General features: G+C 43.3%; 1 protein-coding gene across 20 annotated transcripts in view; it reads left to right on the top strand.

Moving 5' to 3' along the window:
* Positions 1–2,127: 2,127 nt before the first annotated feature.
* Positions 2,128–20,622, top strand: part of ZNF827 (zinc finger protein 827) — a 177,473-nt gene continuing 158,978 nt past the window's right edge. For 19 of the 20 annotated variants that reach the window (XR_013532875.1, XR_013532876.1, XM_035292882.3 and 16 more), the window contains exon 1: positions 2,128–2,656. Coding sequence is in view for 17 of the 20 variants with exons in the window: in XM_035292882.3 (XP_035148773.1) it covers positions 2,614–2,656 (43 nt within the window). In the remaining 3 variants the exon portion in view is untranslated. Of the gene's footprint in view, positions 2,657–3,136; positions 3,299–20,622 lie in introns of those variants that run through there. The other variant, XM_054252881.2, reaches the window with a different exon arrangement.

The raw sequence follows: 20,622 nt of genomic DNA on the forward strand, positions 1-20,622 counted from the left end.
CTATATAATTAAAAGTTGACAGCATTTGCCTGCATTCCTTTAAAAGGTTGTAGGAGATGTACTCTGCTTTGAGGAAAGGCCTAAAGTGTGTTTTCAATTATAGCATACTAAACATTATGAAGAGTCCCAGCAATTCAGAAAAGGTGTTGGTGTGTCTATGCAGAGTAATAATCCTGAACACCTTTGCCAAAGGTTCTGAAAAAGCAGCAGTGAAGTGTGATGACCATTCTGTTTAGGTGTAAAGATCCTACACACTCAGGGCCATGGTCTACTTGGAAAGGATGGTCTCTGATTTATCATTAATATATTAATTTCAAGTCCAGCGTCACCGACAATAGTCAAAGTTATGGCAAATTGAATTGGACCTGAGTGGAAAGTTAGTTATATTTCAAATTATAATGCAGGAAAACTTTACCAGATTTTTAAAACCAACATTGGGGAAGAACTGGTTTAAGGATAATGTTCCATTTTAAACTTGACTGCTCTCTGTTTTGGTTTGAGATTGAATTCATGCAGGTGTTTCAAACCTTGTTTTCAATAGCATTACTTGTTACTGGGAAGCTAGATCTTTTCGGGGGAGTTGGCAGGGAGGTATTGAACCTAAGATTTCTCTATCAATAAAAGACATCTTTTGGGAGATACCGGACTCTTTAAGCTTCACTTATAAAAGTGTGCAATATAAAGCTTTATTATTATTGTTAAAGGGGCAGGTCAGAATTTAACCCCCATGGCTCTCTTTAACACCACTGAAGTTGTAAGAATTAATTCAACCTCAGAGAGGCATGAGTTATCCATGTAGGCTTATAGAGTGTCATTTTAATATTCTATATCTTTACTGTGCCTCCACCTTCTTTGATGAAAAGGTCTATTTAAAAATTGGTAGGAAAATATTTAACATAATAAGATGATGAGTCAGAGTTTTAAAAAAGCTAAAAAGGGAAGATGTAGTTAAATAATGCACCTTTTTATTTTTTTAGCTACATCTGACTCATGACATATAATGTATTCTGCTAAGTTCAAAGTTTCCTCTTACAAAGAGAGTTTTATGAAACAACTCTTCTTCAGACCATTTTTACTTCAATTATAGTAGCAGGTTTTGGAGTTTAAATCATTAACAACCTCTGAGTGAACTTTTATCCAAATGACTGCAAGTCACAAAGAGAACAGTCCTGTTTCACCAAGTACCTTTTGTGCTAGAGTGAGACCCGTCCTTTTCTATTTTTCTCCTTTATGTCTGTCTTTGAAGAAAGATGTGTGATTTGTAAGGTAATGAAAGTATGTATCAGTTAATGAAAACTGCTATATTGGGCTCATAATGCACACTGGAATTGCTTCAGGGTAAACTTCATATACCTGCAGTGTATAGCAGGGGAAAAAGTAAATTTCCCAAGTAAAGATTGCTATGTGCACTCTAGGAGTACCACGTAGCAGTTAAAGCAACCATCAGGGGTGACCTAATCTTATTTTCCTCTCTTTGTCAAGTAGCTGTAATGTTCATTTAGGAGCATTTTTCAGTTTTAACTCCACTGGACACTCCAAAACTGGGCACTTATTCTGTCAACTGTCAACCGAGTTATTGATTTCACCATATGTTGTCTTTTTATTTTTTTATTTTTGATTAGTTTTATTGGAATGTTTTGGAGAGTGTGTGGGAGACGATAACCTCCAGATTTAAGGTAATGGGGCGAGAGAGTAATTCTTTTAGGGACAAAAGCCTGCAGAATTTCATACAGATCAAAATGTAGCTTAATAAACAAACGAAAGTTAAGACAAAAATTTATTTCCTTTTAAAAATCAGTAAAATAATGAACTAATCGTTGTTTAAAGAGTGAGAAAAACTTTTTTCCCCCTAGATTTGGCGACTAGCGGGATAAATTTGAAGAACTCCATCCCACCCCCGCACGCGCACCCCCCATTCTTTCCAGACAGAGCGGTTGTAAATCCGAGGCTGAGTCCGCCCTGGGAGCCTTGGGGCACCTTCCTCTTTGCTCTGTGTGTGTGTGCGTGTGTGTGTGTGTGCGTGTGTAGCTCTCGCTCTTTCCCTCAGTCTGTGCCTGTGTGTGTGTGTGTGTGTGTGTGTGTGTGACAGAGAGAGAGCGAGAGAGAGAGCGCGAGAGGAGAGAGAGCGAGAAAGAGAGAGAGAGAGCAAGAGAGCGAGCTGTGAGCTGTGCTGCCGCCGCCGCTGCCCTTTGATCCCGACATTAGTGTTAGGGGCTCGGAGACACAGAGCGCGGCCATAGACACCGCCGCACCGGCACTCATTTATTTATACCTCCCATCACACACGCGAGCATAGGACACACACACACTCACACCTATTAGATCTGTTTCCATTGAAGAATATTACGCTCGGGGACAAGCCAGGTGCACGACCAAAAATTAAAAAAAAAAAAAAAGGAAAAAAGAAAGGAAAGAAAAGAAGAAAACCCCTCTTCTGGCTCCAGGAAACAAGCTTCAACCCATTGCACACACCGGAGAGAAGGGGTTTCCCCCTGTCCGCCCGCCCGCCCCCCAACTACCTCCCCGCTCCTGCCAGTGTCTGCCTCTCTGCCCCCACGGGGGTTTATTTGATCTCACATTAACCAAGGAGGAGAATGTGAGAAAAGGGGGAAAATGCCCAGGAGGAAGCAGGAGCAGCCCAAGCGCCTTCCCTCACGTAAGTCATCCCTTCTCCACCTCCTCTCGTGCCATTTTCTCGCCCTCCCTCTCCTCTTTCCCCTCCGCAGCCTCCTCCGTTGTTTTCTGCATTAGTTTAGGGTTACAGAGGTGAAACTGACAAAGACACAGCCTGGGTTACTCCTCGTTTAGGTCTATGCTGAGGCAGCCATGTTGGTGATGATCAGCCCCGTGCCCTTTCTATTCTCTCTCTCTTTTTCTTTCTTTCTCTCACCCCCCCCTCTTTTTTTCCTTGAGATCGGGCTTTTTTTTTCCCTTTCCCTCCCCTTCCCCCTCCTCGCCCCGGGTTGCTGGGGGGAGGGGGCAAGAGGCGGGAGGAGGGGAGTAGTGTGGATGCCTGGGGTTTTTATCGGGGGGTTGGTGGGGGGAGGTGGGAGAGGTTGGAATCTTAAAAAAAAATTCCTTGTGGATTCCAGCGCCCGAGGGTGCGGGGGTCGGGACGCGCGGAGGGCTGGGGGCCGTGACATGGCGTTTGGGGGTGTCGGGGCGAGGGCGCGCGGCAGCCCGCCGGGTACTGGATCCAGGGAGAGGTCCGTCCCTGGCTAAAGGTTGCGCCGGGGTTGGTCGGCCCCGGAGCCGCCGGCGGCAGCGGCGGCGGCGGCTGGAGCAGGAGGAGGCGGAGGTGGAGGAGGCGGCGGCGGAGGAGGGGAGTCGGGGGCGGGCGAGGCGGGAGCGGCTGGGGAGGGTGTAGGGACACCGCACACAAACACACGGGTACACACGCGCCGCCGGGCGGCTGCTCCCGCGGCGCCGGGGCGAGGGGGCGCGCCGGGGCGCGGGGCGGCCGGGCGGGGGGCGAGGCCGGGCAGCGGCAGGCGGATGTGGGGTGCGGGAGCTGCGCCGAGGCGGAGGCAGGAGGCTGGGCGGCTCGCGGCGCGCGAGGTCCCTGCAGAGCCGAGGGGAGGGAGGAGCAGGGCTCCTGGCCGCAATAAAATGCGGGGTCAGTCGGAGCAGACGGAGCCGGGCGAGACTCGGGCTCTCAGACCCCCTCCCTGGCGAGCCTGAGCAGAGTCCAGGACTAAAGTGCATCACAGCCCTCCCCGGCGGCAGCCACACACGCCAACTGGAGACACACACCCGCCGGCACGGCCCGGTCCCCTTCCCCTTCTCCACCCGCGCCCCCGGTCCCTCTCTGCCCTCCCTCCGGCTTTTCTTTGCGCGACTCTTAACTTTTCCCCCACTCCCTCTCCAGCTCCCCCCAACCCCCCAGTCTTTCTCCGCTTTGAGTGTTCCGAGATGCTGCTAAAGCTAAAAGTGAAGGAGAAAGAAGCAACTAAAAATATCCCCCGGGGCCGCCCGGCTCCTTGAATGCAGGGAAGAGGGGGAAGGGGAGAAGGCATGGGGCGGGGTGACTGGGAGGAGGGGACGCGGGAGGCGCCGGAGGGAGGGGTCGGGGGAGACGGAGGGTCAATTTCTCTTCTCTCCCCCCACACTACTCCCCTCTCCCGGCGGTTTGGCGCTGCTCGGAGCCCGATCCTGCAAAACCCGGGCTGGGGGCGGGAGTGGAGCCGGAGCGCCCGCCCGCCCGGGTGTCAGGCCGACGTGGTCGGTCACCTGAAGTTCACGGAGGGTGGGGGAAGGGTTAAGGTTATGGTGTCTCGGGCTCGGGTTGTGTGTGAGCGTGTGCGTTTCCGCTGCAGACAGGCAGCGCGATCGATCTCCCCCTCGCGAAATATCTGCGGCGGTGCCTGCCCAGGGGACAGGGAGGGGGGCGTGGGCTGCTCGGGCCGGGCGCCCCCGCGGCTCCGTGTCACCCGGGCCGCAGCCGAAGTGGCGAGCAAGGGCACTTGCAAGCAGTCCGCTCCGCAAACATTCCTCTTTCTTTCCCCTTCCCGGTACGCATGAGTCGACGCAAAGGGCTTGGGTTGTGCTTTTTTCCCCTTCCTTTTAAAAAAAATGCCCCTGTGCAGTCCTTTCTTCGCCTGCCCGCTAGAGGTTCTGAGGATAATATCACATATGTAATATATATGCACATAAAATCACTCGCAGGCGGCTGCGTGTGTAGGGAAATTTTGTGCGAAGAAGGAGGAGGCGGTGGAGTCGGGGAAGGCGAGTTGGGAGGCTCCGCGCTGCGATTCACAGAAAACTCGCAGCAGTTGGTTGAAGAGTGTGTGTGCACATGGCCGGCCCGCCGCGCTGCCCGGCTCGGGTCGGGGGCTTGGGGAAGGGAGGGAGAGGAGGCAGGAATCCTCAGGGGGTCAGGGAAGGTCTGCCCTGCTCGGACAAAATAGGCTTCAGTGTTCTCTGCGAACTTGCCCTTAGATGGCAACTTTGGGAGCTGATGAGCTTGTGTGCGAAAACAGGGCGGTGAGGTTATTTGGTCATTTTCCCTTTCTTCTCTTCTCCCCCTGCTTAAAAAAAAATGTTGACGGGGTTAGAGGGAGGGTGGGAGAGGAGAAGGGATTTATCTGTTTCGGCTGTGACGGAGATGGAACGCCTTCCCTCCTCTGGTGTGTAGCGCAGCCGGGCAGCTGCAGCCTGCCCTGCTGGTGACCTTGACCCTGACCTCCTGCGACTACCCTTTCCGCCGGAGAGGAAATTCAGGCTCCATTTTAGCTCGGGCGCTTGGTGGGCCTCTCCTGCGCGTCGGTGCCTGGTGATGAAGTTATATTTTGAGAGTGGGCTCTCCTACTTTGCGGTCTGATTGAATCCTGTTATCACTCACTTAAAAAAAAATTACCTCCCTCTTTCAGTCACATAAAGTCACTTTTACTGAAGTAAGAAGCAATTACCTTTGGAAACACCGTAAAAGTCCCTGCAGTTTTGAGAGGGAAACCTTAATTTTCTAAGGGTTTCCACTTACCTTTGCATTGAATGGATTGTTGTGGATGTGTGTTGCCTGTGCTAAGTGTGGCTTACACAGGTTTTTTTTTTTTTTTTTTTTTGAGCAGGTTGAGTTTGGACTTTGCAATTTCTGGGCAAATGGTGTATTTTGCAGTTCAGTCACAGTCACCAAGGCTTGCTAAGTGCTGAGTGAGGCTTGAAACTTGGAAGTGGTGTGAAGTAGTCATTATTTGACTTTGGGAAAAATTAGTGTTAATTTGTATTTCATGTCGAATATAATGGCAGTTCTGAGTCCCAGTTTTAATGCATACACTTTGTTTATCTGTGAGAGGAGGATTTCTCTTTTGCTCGAGTACTGTTTTGTATCAAACTTAAAATATAGGAAGTCTGGGGTTTTAATTTCTCCTCCTATAAGTCATCCCAGGGTTTTAAGAAGTTAGGGGCAGATTTAAAAGTTGACTCTAAAAGAAAGAAGTGCTGTGTGTAACGGAGGAGGGGAAGGGAGATCTTGAAGGAATGAGAGAGGAAAATGTTTTTGAAGCCAAAGAGCCCTTTTGAGTAAATACAAAAGTGCTTAATAGCCACTGTTAATATATTGTTTTAAGAATCTGTAGAACCTGTAAACACACATTTAAGAAGGGCAAATTCGAATACAAAAATAAAGGAACTTGTGAAACCTGTATCTATAAGAAAATTTGGAGGACTTTCCGCTTCCTCTTATGTCTCTCCCTGTGCCTGCAACCCTCTAAGGATTCTACAGCATAAAGCATTGCTACTTATAGACTCTTTCTGTGTTGGATCTATTTTTCTGATATTGAGTACAATACTAGCCAAACACAGTCTGGATCTACAAAGCCCACAGTCCTCCCACTACACAGCACAGACACCAGGGAACCTGGAAGTTCCACCCTGGAGTGGATTAGTCCTGGAAATCCAGACTAGCACTTGATATTATCTGATACCAAGTCTGGGGTGAGCCTCAACCCCTGGCACAGAGTCCCAGCAATTCCCCAGTCTGGGCTCCGGCCTGCTAAGGTTTCCTAGCTCCTTCTGTTCAGCTAGACACCCATGGGACTGTTCAGAACCGAATTAGCTTTGGAGATGGGTTAGCCTTTAACCTGACACTACTAACCTAAGCCTTAGGTTTCTGATTTAAAATTCTACACAGCCATTTCCTCCCGGGCCTCTGAATTAAGTGTGTGTGTTTGTATCTGTGTTTGTTTTGTTATATGGGCCTCATACATTTGCAGAAAAAGACGGCCTATATTGTGGGGTTGAATGGTGATCTTACTGTCTACAAATCAAAAGGAGTCCTGTATTAACTTTTGCAGGTGACCCTAAGCAAAGGATGTTAAACCTACACTACTTTTGAGGGGTGGTTTTAAAAATTCTTACACAAGATGAAGCCTTTATTTTTTGGACTAGAGCAGTAATTATCATTTTGGGATTTAAATATGATTCTGCTGTTGTTCATGGCTCTTTTACAAAAGTTCTTTCCACTAACAAGGTCCAATACTACATTAAAAAAAAAAAGTCCGAGAGGCCCTTTGAGCTGTGTAGCACCTGGTTGTCTTTAGCAGAATCCTGAACTGGATAACTTAAAAAACTTCGTCAGCCTAAGAAAGAGGAAGAGTGAGTAACTGTGTGGGTAACTGATGGTGTGACAGTTATCATGCATGGGACTAGGCACTTTGTGAACATTATTACATTTGGAATCACAAACTGAAGAGGGAGAGGATAAGGAAGGGTGTTCTCGTCTGTTTGTTGATCAGCACTCAATTCCTCATTAGCTTCAACTTACACATAAACGTGTACGAGTTTAGATCCTATTATATTTACCATTGGATATTTGCCTGATGCCTATTCCCGAGGGGAAACACAAAGGAAAAGTTAATAAAGCAGTTGTTTCAGGATTCCAGTATTTTCATTGTTTACTCAGTTGTGGATCAAGACCAGATCAGGTTATTGTGTTTTTCATTAACAAAACTTTTTAAAATTCTCTCTTGCTTTCTAGTAAAATTGGGAAGCAAAGTGACTGAAAAGCAATGGGATTCCTTATTTTTATCATTTTACAAGTCCTTTTATGTCTAATAAAAGAGAAAGGGTGAAAGATTTAATTATTTTTCCCTATTTATTCTTATTAATTTTTGCAGTGACCGGGCAGTACCTCCTGACTAACTGTGGCAGGGACCACGTGGGAAAAAATTTGAGTCTGAAGTAGCAAAATATTTCACTGATTCTGTCAGCCAAAGCTAATGATTCCAAGGTACCCAGAAGCAGTCTTGGTGGATGCTGGGTGATCATGCCTATCTGTTCTCTGAAAAGAACATCTCTGTATTCCTAATACAGTAAGTAGGGTATCACTGAGCTTTCCTGCTGAAGTAGGAAAGAAAACTCAAAGTCACATTTCTTCTCATGCTTCAAAATAGTTTCTAATAAAAAAAATTGATTTTTAATTTACCTGCATGCTGCCATCTCACTCTGGGGATGACACAGCTTGTGTGAGTTGACAAGTCTCACTGCACAAAGTGTTAATAAATCATGCTGGACAAGTATAAATGGGACAGCTTTCGGCCAGTGTTAGAGCTTGCTGTGCATTAGAGATTTTAGAGTCGTTGAATGGCATCTATTAGGAGAGTTCCGAGGGAGGTGTAGAAAATCTCTGTTGTGAGGCTTGTAAAATCAGAAGGACAAAGACCATGGGGACACCCAAGGGAGAGTGTGTGTTTGTGGAGTGATGACACAGGCTTCTCCTGAGGTCAGAAGTTGCTTTAAAATACGAGGAGTTCTATTAATGTCAACATGTTCTTGTAGAAAAGGCCGGATTGGAAATGTATGGTGCCTGACTGTATTGGTAAACTAGTTTACTTAAGTAATCTCAGCAGATTGGGTTCGGATCCTGTCTGTACAAGTTAGTTTCAGAAAAGAGGAAAAACTCTCATCCCCTATCATTATCCCTGGTCACTTATCTTCAAATTGTTATCTTTGACTTAAAGATGACAAGGTGTCTTAGACTGTTTGAGCTGCTATAACAAAATATTTTAAAGTGGATTATTTTATAAACACTAGAAATGTACTGCCTACAGTTCTGGAAGTTGGGAAGTCCAGGATCAAGGCAGCAGCAGATTCAGTGTTTGATGAGGGTTCTGTCTCTGCTTCAATGATGGCACCTTTTTGCTGTGTCTTTATATAGGGGAAGGGGCACACAAGCTCCCTGGGGCCACTTATAAACACACGAATCCCATTCTTGAGGGCTCCACCCTCACGATCAAGTTACCTCCCAAAGGCCCCATCTCTAATACTATCACATTGGGGATTAACTTTCAACATGAATTTGGGGGGGACACCAACATTCAGACCACAGCACAAGGTGTGAGGGAGGGAAATATGGTGGAGCCCCCATTGCTACGCTTGTTTCTATGACTGGTCAGCAGTGCCATCTGTGAAAACTGAAGGCGGTGTATTTCCGAGATTAGGTGAATATATTTGTCCCCATTTGAGGTTGCCATGTCGTCCTCCATTCTTCATTTTTAAATATCCACTGGAGTATTAGGACAGGAAAAGGAAAAACAGAATAGGCTGGAGCTAATCTCTCCATTCTGAGTGATGTATTCATAATTTTGGATAATTTAATCAGACTGATCGCAGAACAAGATAATGAGAGTGTGACCTACAGAATAGGACTTTTGGAGGCATTAAGGATTTCCAGCATAAGGTTTTACAAGACCATGAGCTTTGTGGTGAAGGCATAGATGTTGAGTTTTCTCTTATTGGAAAAAAATCCAGACCAGGCCTAGTTATGGTAGGATGTGAGCTTTTCTTCAGCAGATTTCATTACTATAGTGGCTTAGTTAATGTAGTCTTAGAACCATGTTTTAGAGGTATAGATTGTAAACGATGGTTCCTGTTTCTGATGTACTCTTTTCTGTCTCTTACTTTGCTAGGTATAGCTCAGTAATTCATTCCATCCAGGGCTAAGTGTACAAAACACTTTACAGTTCATGGTAGCTGAAATGTCTTCTGTCATATTTTATAAGAGAATAATGTGTGAAGCAGAGACCTTAGAAATAGGTAAGAGTACTTGATAGGCTGAAGTTTCTGGCTGCTTTCTCCTATTTGGGAGCAAATTTTGTATTTCTATCCTCTCTCTGTAAGTTATGTTTTATGATATTGGAGAATAGTGTATGACTAGGTGCTGAGGCAGGGCCTCTCAGATGACTCCTGTCATTCCTTAGGGACCCACCTTGGGATACAATTGTTGTAGTTACAAAGTAGTTTCATAAATTCAAATCAGACTTTGGCTTGTTAGTAATCTTAAATGGTATGGGTACATGCTGCTGTTTATTTTATAAAAGTTAGCGTCCCTGTACACACACACACACACACACACACACACACACAGGCTACACTGTAGCTAATTTTATAAAATGCACAGTGATTTGCGCCCATGATCTGAAGTCAGAATGTGGCCTTTAGCAACTCTGCTTTCACAGTCTGACCTGGGGTTATATTAAATGCAGCAGATTCAGTGTGCCTAAAAAGGATATTGTTTCCAACTGTCCATTCCCTTCTTACTAGAAAACAGCCTTTACCTCTGAAGTTCTGTCTCTGGAGTTCTTAAGTGACTGGGGTTTAGATACACTTGGCTTCTGTTTTTAAGAAAATCCTAATTCAACCAAGTTTTCTCCACCAACAAGGAATGGACCTTCTTGGAGACTGGGGACTGAAAAAGCAAACCCTAAAATAACCTTTCTCTCTATCTCTTTCTCTTTGGTCATTTCTACATGGGTAGAAATGATCGATCCCATTAGAATTGTGATGTGAAGGAAAAAAGAAAAGAGGTGAGAGAGAGAGAGAGAGACAGAGACAGAGACAGAGAGACAGAGAGAGGGGTAGATCTCAGGATGAATTGTTTTGAGTGTGTTGAAGAAGGCGGCCTTCAAAGGAGACTGAAGAAGGCCAGGAGAAAATGATCTTTTACATGATTGATCAGTAGCACTCTGCTTATCTGAGCATTTGAAACAAGCTACTGTGCTTGTGGAGGGTGATAGATATTTCTAAGGTTACATAGTGCTAGTATCTTAGGTGGTCTGGCACTGTATTTTAAAAAGCTTTTGTTGTTGTTTTGTAATGAGAGGGAGAAAGTATCATCTGTGACTGTGCCCTCTTTTAACTTTGTCTACTGTGTATGGTATAACTAAAGTAGAAACAGGACTCATATGCTTTCGAAGTTCGCAGGGCAGCAGTCAAATGTACTAACTCTGGGGCCAGGCTGTTCAGATCCCAGCTTTGCCACTGACTGGCTGTGTGACCTTGGGTGAATTACTTATCTTCCCTGCTATCCACTTTCCTCATCATTGAATAGTGATAATAGTTTATGTATCACAGAGCTATTAGAAGGATTAATTGAATACATATACAAATGTAGATATTATACATATACACAAAATCATGCCTAATTAGTGCCTGCTGCATAGAAAGAACTCGGTAAATATGACTTATTATTAAGTATGTGAAATGTGTTTTAGTTTGTTTAGATTGTGACTAGACTACAGATATATCTGACCTGGAACTTTTTGGTGGTTTCTATGGGTTTTTTCTCAATATATCTCATTAGAGTGGTGAGTAATAATAATATGATATGGTAAAATTCATTTACAAGGCTATTATTGTAGGGCCTTGTTTCATAGGCCAATGATATTATATTAGGCTTTTACTATAGGAATGAGTTTCTCTGTTTACATGATTTGACCTGAATTAGATATATCTAAGTTGTGTAATAATCATATGCATTATAACCAGGTTTTACTATAAAGTGGGGATACTAAATCCTCCTTTGGACACTTAGAGTGAGACCCAAATTAGAGAATATGCATTCCATAAATATGTATTTATTCTTCTGTTCAACAGGGAGCCCACTGATTAGAATAACACAGAGGAAATTTATATTAGGTGTTCCATATGTTACATAGGTAATAGTTCATTTACATAGAAAAAAGGAAAGGCAGGGTCTGTTGTTTCTAATCACAGAGAACCAATTCCCAGTAATACACAAAATGAATCTGAAATGAAGGATGGGGCTGTGTGCATAGTGGGAGAGAGAGAGATCATATCGTAGGTTACAAGCTGGTGCCATAGTAATGTGTTTTGCCCCACACAGATACTGTTTAAAAACTTGAGACAACATTTTGGAAATCGGAGGTTTCATATAAAAATCCAAATTTCCAGCTTCCTTTGAAAACTTGGAAGAGCCACTCGCACTGGGCCCACCTCCCCACATGGCAGCAATCTGCTGTAGTCGGTGGCGGCTGTCTCCATTCCCTAGGCATGTGCTCGTCAGTCTGCCACAGTTCCTGCCACTCGGCCACCATGTCCCCATATGCATATACACCTGCCTGCCTACCTCAGGTGTCTTACCTCCTGGTCCCTGTAGGCATTTGGATTAGAAACTGCTCTGCTTGCCCCAGCATTCTTTGCTCTTTCCATTCATCACTGCGTTTCAGGTGTGGTATAGCACATTTGATGGCAGTATAAAGAAGCTGTATAGGGATTAAGATCCTGGCAGCACCACATTGTAGGCGTGACACTAGCAAGTTACTGCTATTATCTGCCTGTTTTTCTCATCTGTTAAGTGGGAGGCCGTTGTAGGTTCTCTGAGACTAGGTCAGCTTGTACATGTAGACTTTTGATTGGTGCCCGGCATAGAGTATGTGCACAGTAAATGCTGGCCATATTAACACAGCTAAGGTGTGAATTCATTTCAACTGAGGATTCCTTGAACTGTATTATGTAATCAGTCAAGGACAACTCTTGCTGCCCATCAGTTTCTGATCACCATCAGCCAACCCAGTGGCTCTTAACCCTGGCTACCTAGTTGAATCATCCGGGAGATTTTTTAAAAATACAAACTCCCAGAGATTTAAATTGAATTGACCCAGAGTGGAGCTTGAGCCTGAACATTTTTTATAAGCTCTCTGGGTGATGTGATTAATTTGCTTAATCCCGAGTTGATGACCCCTGAACTAACCAGAACTCCCACTCTGGGATGTTACCATTTCAGCCAAAAATAAAGACCTGCAATGCTGAGTCTGGTCAGCTTATCGGTAATTTGTTAGGCTCTTAAAACCCTAAACTCAGCTCATGGACTTGAGTAATTGACTGTAACTCTTCGAGGTTGGAAACCAGAGAGACTCACAGAAGGAGCCTACAGTAGGCAGGAGACACAGACTGCTGTCTTCTTCTTCAAATTCTCCCAGCACCAAGGTTTCTCACTGGCTGTGTGACCTTGGGCAAGTCACTTACCTTCTCTGTGCTTAAGTAGCTCCATCGTGTAAAATGGAAAACCCAGTACATTACCCAAACCTTCTATTTATATCATGCTTTATTCTTCATGAAGTACTTTCACTGATATCATCTGCCCGTGAGGCAGGCAGGGAAGGGCTGCTTCTCCCACGATTGGACAGAAGTGGACACAGACCCAGAGAGGGGAAGAAGCTAGCATGTAGTCACCAGTGTCAGCACTACCAAGGACTGGACCATTTGATGGTCTCTTGAGACACAGTGCAGTTGTAGGTCTGTGAAATCTACATGGGATCTCACAACCTGAAGGAGATGGTTTTGGCCACTATAAACTGCTCAGAGACCCTCTACTACAGGAGGAGAACCCCTTAGGTGCTGATGGAACATGATGGCCCCGTGATTCATGAAAACGTCTGCTGTCAATGATATTTCCCTCCTCAAAGACTCAAGATCTGAGTTTTTGATATTAGACTAAGCAGAGGGTAGTAGAATGGAGTCACATGCAGTGACACTGTCTGAGTCCTGAATTATCTACTCCATATGGAGAGTACTGCCTTGCGTAATGGGCTAGAATTAGGCGGTGTTTTCTAATCTGCACTTGTTTGGCCCTACTTGTTAACCCAACAGTCCTCTCTAGAGCATGAAACACAGCTGTATTTGGGAGGAAACAAAGTGTGGGAGACCCTACGCTCCAGCAAATGTTACTGAAATGTGCTATATGATTTCTCCCTTCTAGGGGAAGGCAAACTTCAAATAATAACTTGTTGGGTTTTAATCTGACCTTAAAAAGTTAGAAATAAAATTACAGTGAGCTGCTTTGTGACATTTATAGAAAGAGGGAAATTTCACAATCTAGAAGTAGGGTTTGGGTTGGCTACTAGATCGTAGGTAGAGAGAAGTGCTGTGCACAAATGGCTACTCAAATACTTGTTGATAGGTGAAAAAATACGTGTAGAAGAGAAAACGTACGAGAAGCTGAAATATGACTTGGACATACTCCATCAGGCTGAAACCATAGAAATCACAAATATTAACTCTTTACTAATTTATTTGTAAAAATCAGTGTTGGCTTTTAATGACAAAAGTAGTACATGCTTAGTATAATAATTAAACCCATGTAATAATGTTTGAGTATGAAAGTTCCCTCATCCCAACTTCCACCCCCAGAGATAACCACTGTTAATCAACAATTAATATTTAAAACTCAGCCTTTCTTTGAAAAATGGATACATTTCAGCAGAGTTGGCTGAAAGAATTTAAGTGCAGAATTCAGAACAAGGGTGGCAACATCGCTCTTCGAAACTAATTCAATCCATCTATAGTAGTGAATCCCAGATTGGTTAAACAGATTTAAAGAGGGAAATTGATAAAGTACTCACAAGAAGGGAGGCAACTAGAATGTTGTATGTTCTTGAAATCATCATATGAAAAACTAGTTGTTGAGGCAACTGGGAATACTTCATTTAAGAGTGGGGGCGTAAAAATTGTGCATGGTAGCTACATTCAAATATATGAAGTTCTGTCAAGTGAGAAAGGGAGTAAATTGTTATTCATCCTAAATTCTCAGCTGGTGTGTGATAACTGATACTACATTTTCTCATTCATTCGTTTATTTCACCAGCACTAACTCAGCATATGTGTGGCAGGGATTGGGAATTTGTGGAGCTGAATAGAGCAAGGTTTCTGCTCTCAAGGAGCTCAGAGACAAATGAGCAGAGAAAGATATGGAAACAAATTAAAATTCAGCTTGAAAAGTATTTTCATTAACTTATGAAAGTGCTGGTCAGAAAACAGAGAGTAAGACCAATAATGTAAAAGTTAGAAGGAAGATACATTTGATTCGATAAGATTTGCTGAATAAATAAAACTATCCTGCTGGGCATGGTGGCTCAAGCCTGTAATCCCAGCACTTTGGGAGCCCAAGGCAGGTAGATCACCTGATGTCAGGAGCTCAAGACCAGCCTGGCCAACATGGTGAAACGCCATCTCTATTTTAAAAATACGAAAATTAGCTGGGTGTGGTGGCATGCACCTGTAGTCCTAGCTACTCGGGAGGCTGAGGCAGGTTGCTTGAACCTGGGAGGTGGAGGTTTCAGTGAGCTGAGATTGCGTCATTGCACTGCAGCCTGGGTGACAGAGCGAGACTCTGTCTCGAAGAAAACGTAATAAAAATAAAACTATCCAAAAGTCAAACAGCAGATATTGTGTTTATGAAGAAGCTGGTTCAACCACCCATTGGGGGTGATTTTCTAAGGACTTCAAGTAACGTGGGGTGGGATGAGAAGTGTTGAACTCTAAAATTATTTAATATTTCAGGAAACGATTCTATAAAGTGCTGCTTTGCTTGTTTCTATTTAAAGTTGGAAATCTGTTTCCAAAGCAGGGGAACACGTCTTTCACTATACTGAATTGAGAGCCTTTTGGGAGTAAAGGTGTGTGGTGACACACATGGTATCATGTTGGAGCAGTGACGATTTGACTGGCTGAGAATTGTAACTCCCAGGTGGTGCTCATTCATTAAGGAAAAGTTTCGAGCATTTACCTTGTTCACAGAAGTTCTGTAGGATGCAACTTCTGCTGACAGTTCTTACAAATGTTGACACAAAATAATCACAGAGGATAAGTACAAATCAATATGCTAACAAGTGCAAGATGATACACTATCAGATGTGTAAATGTTTGAGGAAACACAGAGCAGGTGTGATGGGTAAAAGATTCTCAAAGAGGAATGACGTATAAAGTGTCCTGAAGGAAGCAACGGACTTCCATCCTGAGCAGAGAGGAGAGAACATTCCAAGAAGAAATGTCATTAGCTGTTATGGTTTTGCTGTGTCCCGACCCAACTCTCATCTTGAATTGTAGCTCACATAATTCCCATATATCATGAGAGGGACTTGGTGGGAGGTAATTGAATCATGGGGGCAGGTCTTTCCCATGCTCTTCTCGTGATAGTGAATAAATCTCATGAGATCTGATGGCTTTATAAAGGAGAGTTCCCCTGCACATACTCTCTTACCTGCTACTATGTAAGATGTGACTTTGCTCCTCCTTTGCCTTCCACTGTGATTGTGAGGCCTCCCTAGCCATGTGGAACTGTGAGTCAATTAAACCTTTTTTCTTTATAAATTATCCAGTCTCATCTTTATTAGCAATATGATAACAGATTAATACATTAACCAAAAGAGGGCAAAATAAACCAAAAGTTCATTTATGTGAGAGACCCTAAGATAAGGGAGTTCATTGAACCAGAGGGGCCATATTGGTGATATGAAGCTAAGAAGCAGCAAAAATATGGAAGGAGCTGGCCCAGATAGGAGATTATGATTGCTAAATTCAGTGGTTTGATTACATCTCAAAAATCAACTGTGAAGTGTGGTAGTTTCTGCCATGGTGATAAAAATGGAGATGGAGGGCGATGGCCTAAATGACGAAGTGGCCTTTCAAGTAGGGAGCGTTGAGAAACCAAACTCAGGCGGGTGGCACGGGATGCGACCCCTGAAGGGGCTATGGGGTGAGCTCTGCCTCAAACCAGCTTCTTGGGGCCAGTGCTGCAGACACTCAGCCAGCATTTGCCATCCCCTCTTATTTAATTTTCCCTTACCTCTTTGGTTCCTCAATAATCAGCAAGGAGAGTTCTAATGCTCTGTCTCCCTTAGAGGATCATAGAGTATGTGCTGTTAACAAAAAATTGTATATCTAATATCCAGACATGTGTAATGAAAAGCACAATGACAAAACAAACATCTAAACCTACCACCCAGTTTAACTAGTTTTAATGCTATCAAACCTGTTTGTGTATTCTTCTCCTGCCATGTATTCTTCTCCTGCTCCCTGTCTCCTAAGAGTTCCCATTACCCTAAATGCTCTGTTTATTGTTTTCTTTGTTTTTTCTGTGGATTTTGCCATATTGCTTAGTTTTGCTTGTCTTTGAGATGTGTAACAGTGTTAGTGTACAGTGTGTGTTTGTGTGTTCTGCACCATGGTGTTTCATTCATGGTTACCTTTCCAGGATTTCTCCATGTTGATGCATGTAGCTCTGGCACATTCATTTTCACTCCTCTCCAGTATTTCACTGCAGAAACATACCACGATGTATGTTTGCTTTTGTTTCCACTTCTTTTTGCTGTTCTGAACAGTGCTGCTGTGAACATGCGTGTACATATCAGCTTAGCCTGAGTATGAATTTCTCTAAGACACTGGTTGTCAAACAGGACCCCTAAATTCTGAAAACCTTTTGTGTATATGCATCGTATCTGTTTATCTATATCATAGTAGAAATTAAAACTGAGAAATTAAATATGTTATTAAAAATACTGATTCTAACTCACTACCTGTTTATTACAAATAGGCATATTTTAATAAAAATATATTTTCCAAAATAGATTTAGTGAGAAGAGCACTATTGTTTTATATTTTTGCAAATCTCTAATGCCCGAGTTAACAGAAGATAGCGAGAGTCTCCTATCTGCTACTGCATTCAACCATTTTTTTTTTTTTGAGGCAGATTCTTCCTCTGTTGCCCAGGCTGGAGTGCAGTGGCGCCATCTCAGCTCACTGCAACTTGTGTCTCCTGGGTTCAAACGATTCTCCTGCCTCAGCTTCCCAAGTAGCTGATATTACAGGTGCCCACCACTGAGCCTGACTTTTCTTTTTTTTTTTCACATTTTTAGTGGAGACGGGTTCTCATCATGTTGGCCAGGCTGGTCTTGAACTCCCGGCCTCAGGTGATCTGCCTGCCTTGGCCTCCCAAAGTGCTGGAATTGCAGGCATGTGCCACTGAGCCTGGCCTGCATTCGATCTTTTGACATGTTTTGGATGGCGTATCTGAAGAAAATCTGACTTCACATCAATATGTAATCGTCTTTCCAGGCAATTGTGAATATTCATTGATAATACACCAAGACTCAAAAAGAGGTAGCTTCTTAAAAACGTTAGTTGCAATGATGAATCAAAACATTTCAATAAACTTTTCATATTTTGTTGCATTAAAATCTGCTGGTCTTTCTTGTGCTTTGAATGGATCAATGTGCATAGAACATCTTGCATTGGACATTTGGAAAATATTGGTTCACTGAGTTAGGTAGATCTACCAAATGTTGACACATTTTGTTATACAATAAAATAATTTATTAATATCAACACTGATGTTATCTGAAAAGTCTTTAAGGACTGTATTGGGTAGCTGTCAAATTCACAGTGTAAGATATATGTTTTCCAAAATTTTAATTCTTACTTGAAAACTTGAATTTTATCATTGGCAACAAATACTGTCAGTTTTTCCTTGAAGTATCAGTCTTACTTTTATTCATTTCCAATGAAGAGTCTGCCAAATACCCACACTTGAATGACCATAGTCTATTCTTTCAATTAAACGTAATGTTCAGGCCAGGCGTGGCGACTCACACCTGTAATCCCAGCCCTTTGGGAGGCTAAGGTGGGCGGATCACGAGGTCAAGAGATGGAGACCATCCTGGCCCACATGGTGAAACCCCGTCTCTACTAAAAATACAAAAATTAGCCGGCTGTGGTGGCATGTGCCTGTGGCCCCAGCTACTTGGGAGGCTGAGGCGGAAGAATCGCTTGAACCCAGGAGGAGGAGGTTGCAGTGAGCCGAGATAGCGCCATTGCATTCCAGCCTGGCGACAGAGCAAGACTCTGTCTTAGTAAAAAAATAGTAATTGTCAATGAAAAAAGTGGCTAGTTCAGCTCCTAACTCAGTCACACACATGTCCTTTTTCTTGAGACAGCCACCGTGCTTCAGTGATGGCAGAAGGGCTTTATGCATGTATTTTGTTACATGTATTATTAAAAAGATGTTTACTCAAGGGTCAGTCTTCAATGAAAATAATTTTTACTGCTTCATCAAAGATATTCCTAATGAAACTGGCAGGGCTTTTCTCCTTGTTTTGCTTTTATGTTTCCATATTAGTTTTTTAAATATGTGCAGCAGTGAAGAATGCAGTGATTAGTAGTATGATTTATTGCTATTGCCATGATTTGAACTAAGGTCTCAGTAGTTTTACCCGTCATTGCTTTTGTATCATCATTACAGATGTCAATGGAGTGGTAAGGGCAAATGATAGCTTAGTATTATTTTAAAAACAGTTTTGATCTTGAGGATCCCTGGAAGGGTCTCAGAGATATATAGGGGTCCACGCACCACACGTTGAGAACCACTACTCTAAGGTGTCTCCACAGCAATGGAAATGCCGCGTCTTGGTTCATGTACTTCTTCTGCTTTACTAAGTAATGCTATAATGTAGCACTTGGAATATTTTCATCCAAGACCCCCCAAAGGCAAAGAACCCTGAAGATGGGGAATCCTAAACTCACAAGGGTTCTCACAGCTTCTGTGAGATTTCTTTGATGTTCCTTTGAATTACCTTAAAATATGCATTATACGATATATGTCTGTTGATTGAGACTAAAAGTAATGTTTTCAGTAACTCCTCAAATTACAAGAAATTATTATTGTTTCTTGTAAATATGTATGCAACAGTGTTGGTCTGTGAAGATGCTCCATGTTTATCCTGGTACCCCTATGACTTCCTGGAACCCCTGTTGGAGGAGAACTCCAGTGAGTGCCTTGGTCCAGCATGATTTATCTTGGAGACTGCATGGTAGCAAAGAAGAGATGACTAACATTTGCAGTCCTGAGGAACTAGGAGTATTTCTGGTCTTCATGTCTCCTTTTTCTGGGTTGCTGTCCTCATCATTCATGAACCCACTCATCTAAGACAGAAACCTGAGTGGAATTCAAATGCCACCCTCTCCTTTTTTTCCCCCTATTGAATTTCTTGCCCACCCAGTCTTTGTTGATTCTACCTTCCAAATATCTCTAGAATAAAGCATGCCCACCCCCTGCCACTGCTTTGGTTTACACTCTTACTTTTTCTCAGAGATAATTGAAATGGTTGCCAACCAACCTCGTATTTTTTTTTTTTTTTTGCCTGGGACTCACCTCTCCCTTCCCCCATCCCTGCCTCTATAATCCAGTCTTCACACTGCCACCATGGCAGACTTTCTTAAACACTCATGTAATCCAGATAATCCTATTTAAGATCCTTTAGGCATTTTCTAAAAGGATAAAGTTTGGACTTCTAGATTTTGCCAAAAGCAAAGTCTAGAAGATGCTTCGTCATCTGAGCCCCTTTCCTCTGCCATCTTGTGTACTCCTTGTTTCATTCGTACCGAACTATCTGTTCTGCAAACCATGCTAATGCCTCCTTTCCTTAGCGTATTCTTTTCCCTGTTTCTGAAATAACTTCAACTCATCTACATGCCTGATAACCTCCTACTTAGCCTTCAACACTCAGTTCTCTGAGAAGCCTTTGCTGCTTCCCCTTCATCATCTCACCTCCTGGGCAGAATCAGGCATCCCCTCCCCTGATTCCCATAGCTCTATCATAATAACCTCATAACCTCCTAGGCATGTTATACTTGCTTACTTGTTGATGTTCTTATTGACTGTGAGCTTTTAAAGGGCATGGACTATTTCTTACTCATTTTTGTACATTCTTGCACATAACAGTGACTGATTATAGTAGGGATCAATAAATATTGCTGAATAAATGAATGAAGGGAGAAGTGAAGAACTGGTCACAGAAGCCAAGAAATAGGAGATGTTCTATTAATATTGCTGAATGAACAAATGAATGAAGTTAAGAAGGGGGATCCCATAAGAGGTGTTTCATAAACACTGCTGAATTAATAAACAAAGAAGTTAAACCTGGGTCACAGAATCAAAGTTTTTTAGATGTGGAAGAGACTTTGGAGTCCGTCTCCTGCTGTCTTCCTCCTTCAAAAATGTGAAAACGATTTGCCTAAATTGTACGTCCAGGCTGGGTAGGAGGTGATGAATAG

This window comes from Callithrix jacchus, chromosome 3, assembly GCF_049354715.1.
Source record: "Callithrix jacchus isolate 240 chromosome 3, calJac240_pri, whole genome shotgun sequence".
In the NCBI taxonomy this organism is placed as follows: domain Eukaryota; kingdom Metazoa; phylum Chordata; class Mammalia; order Primates; family Cebidae; genus Callithrix; species Callithrix jacchus.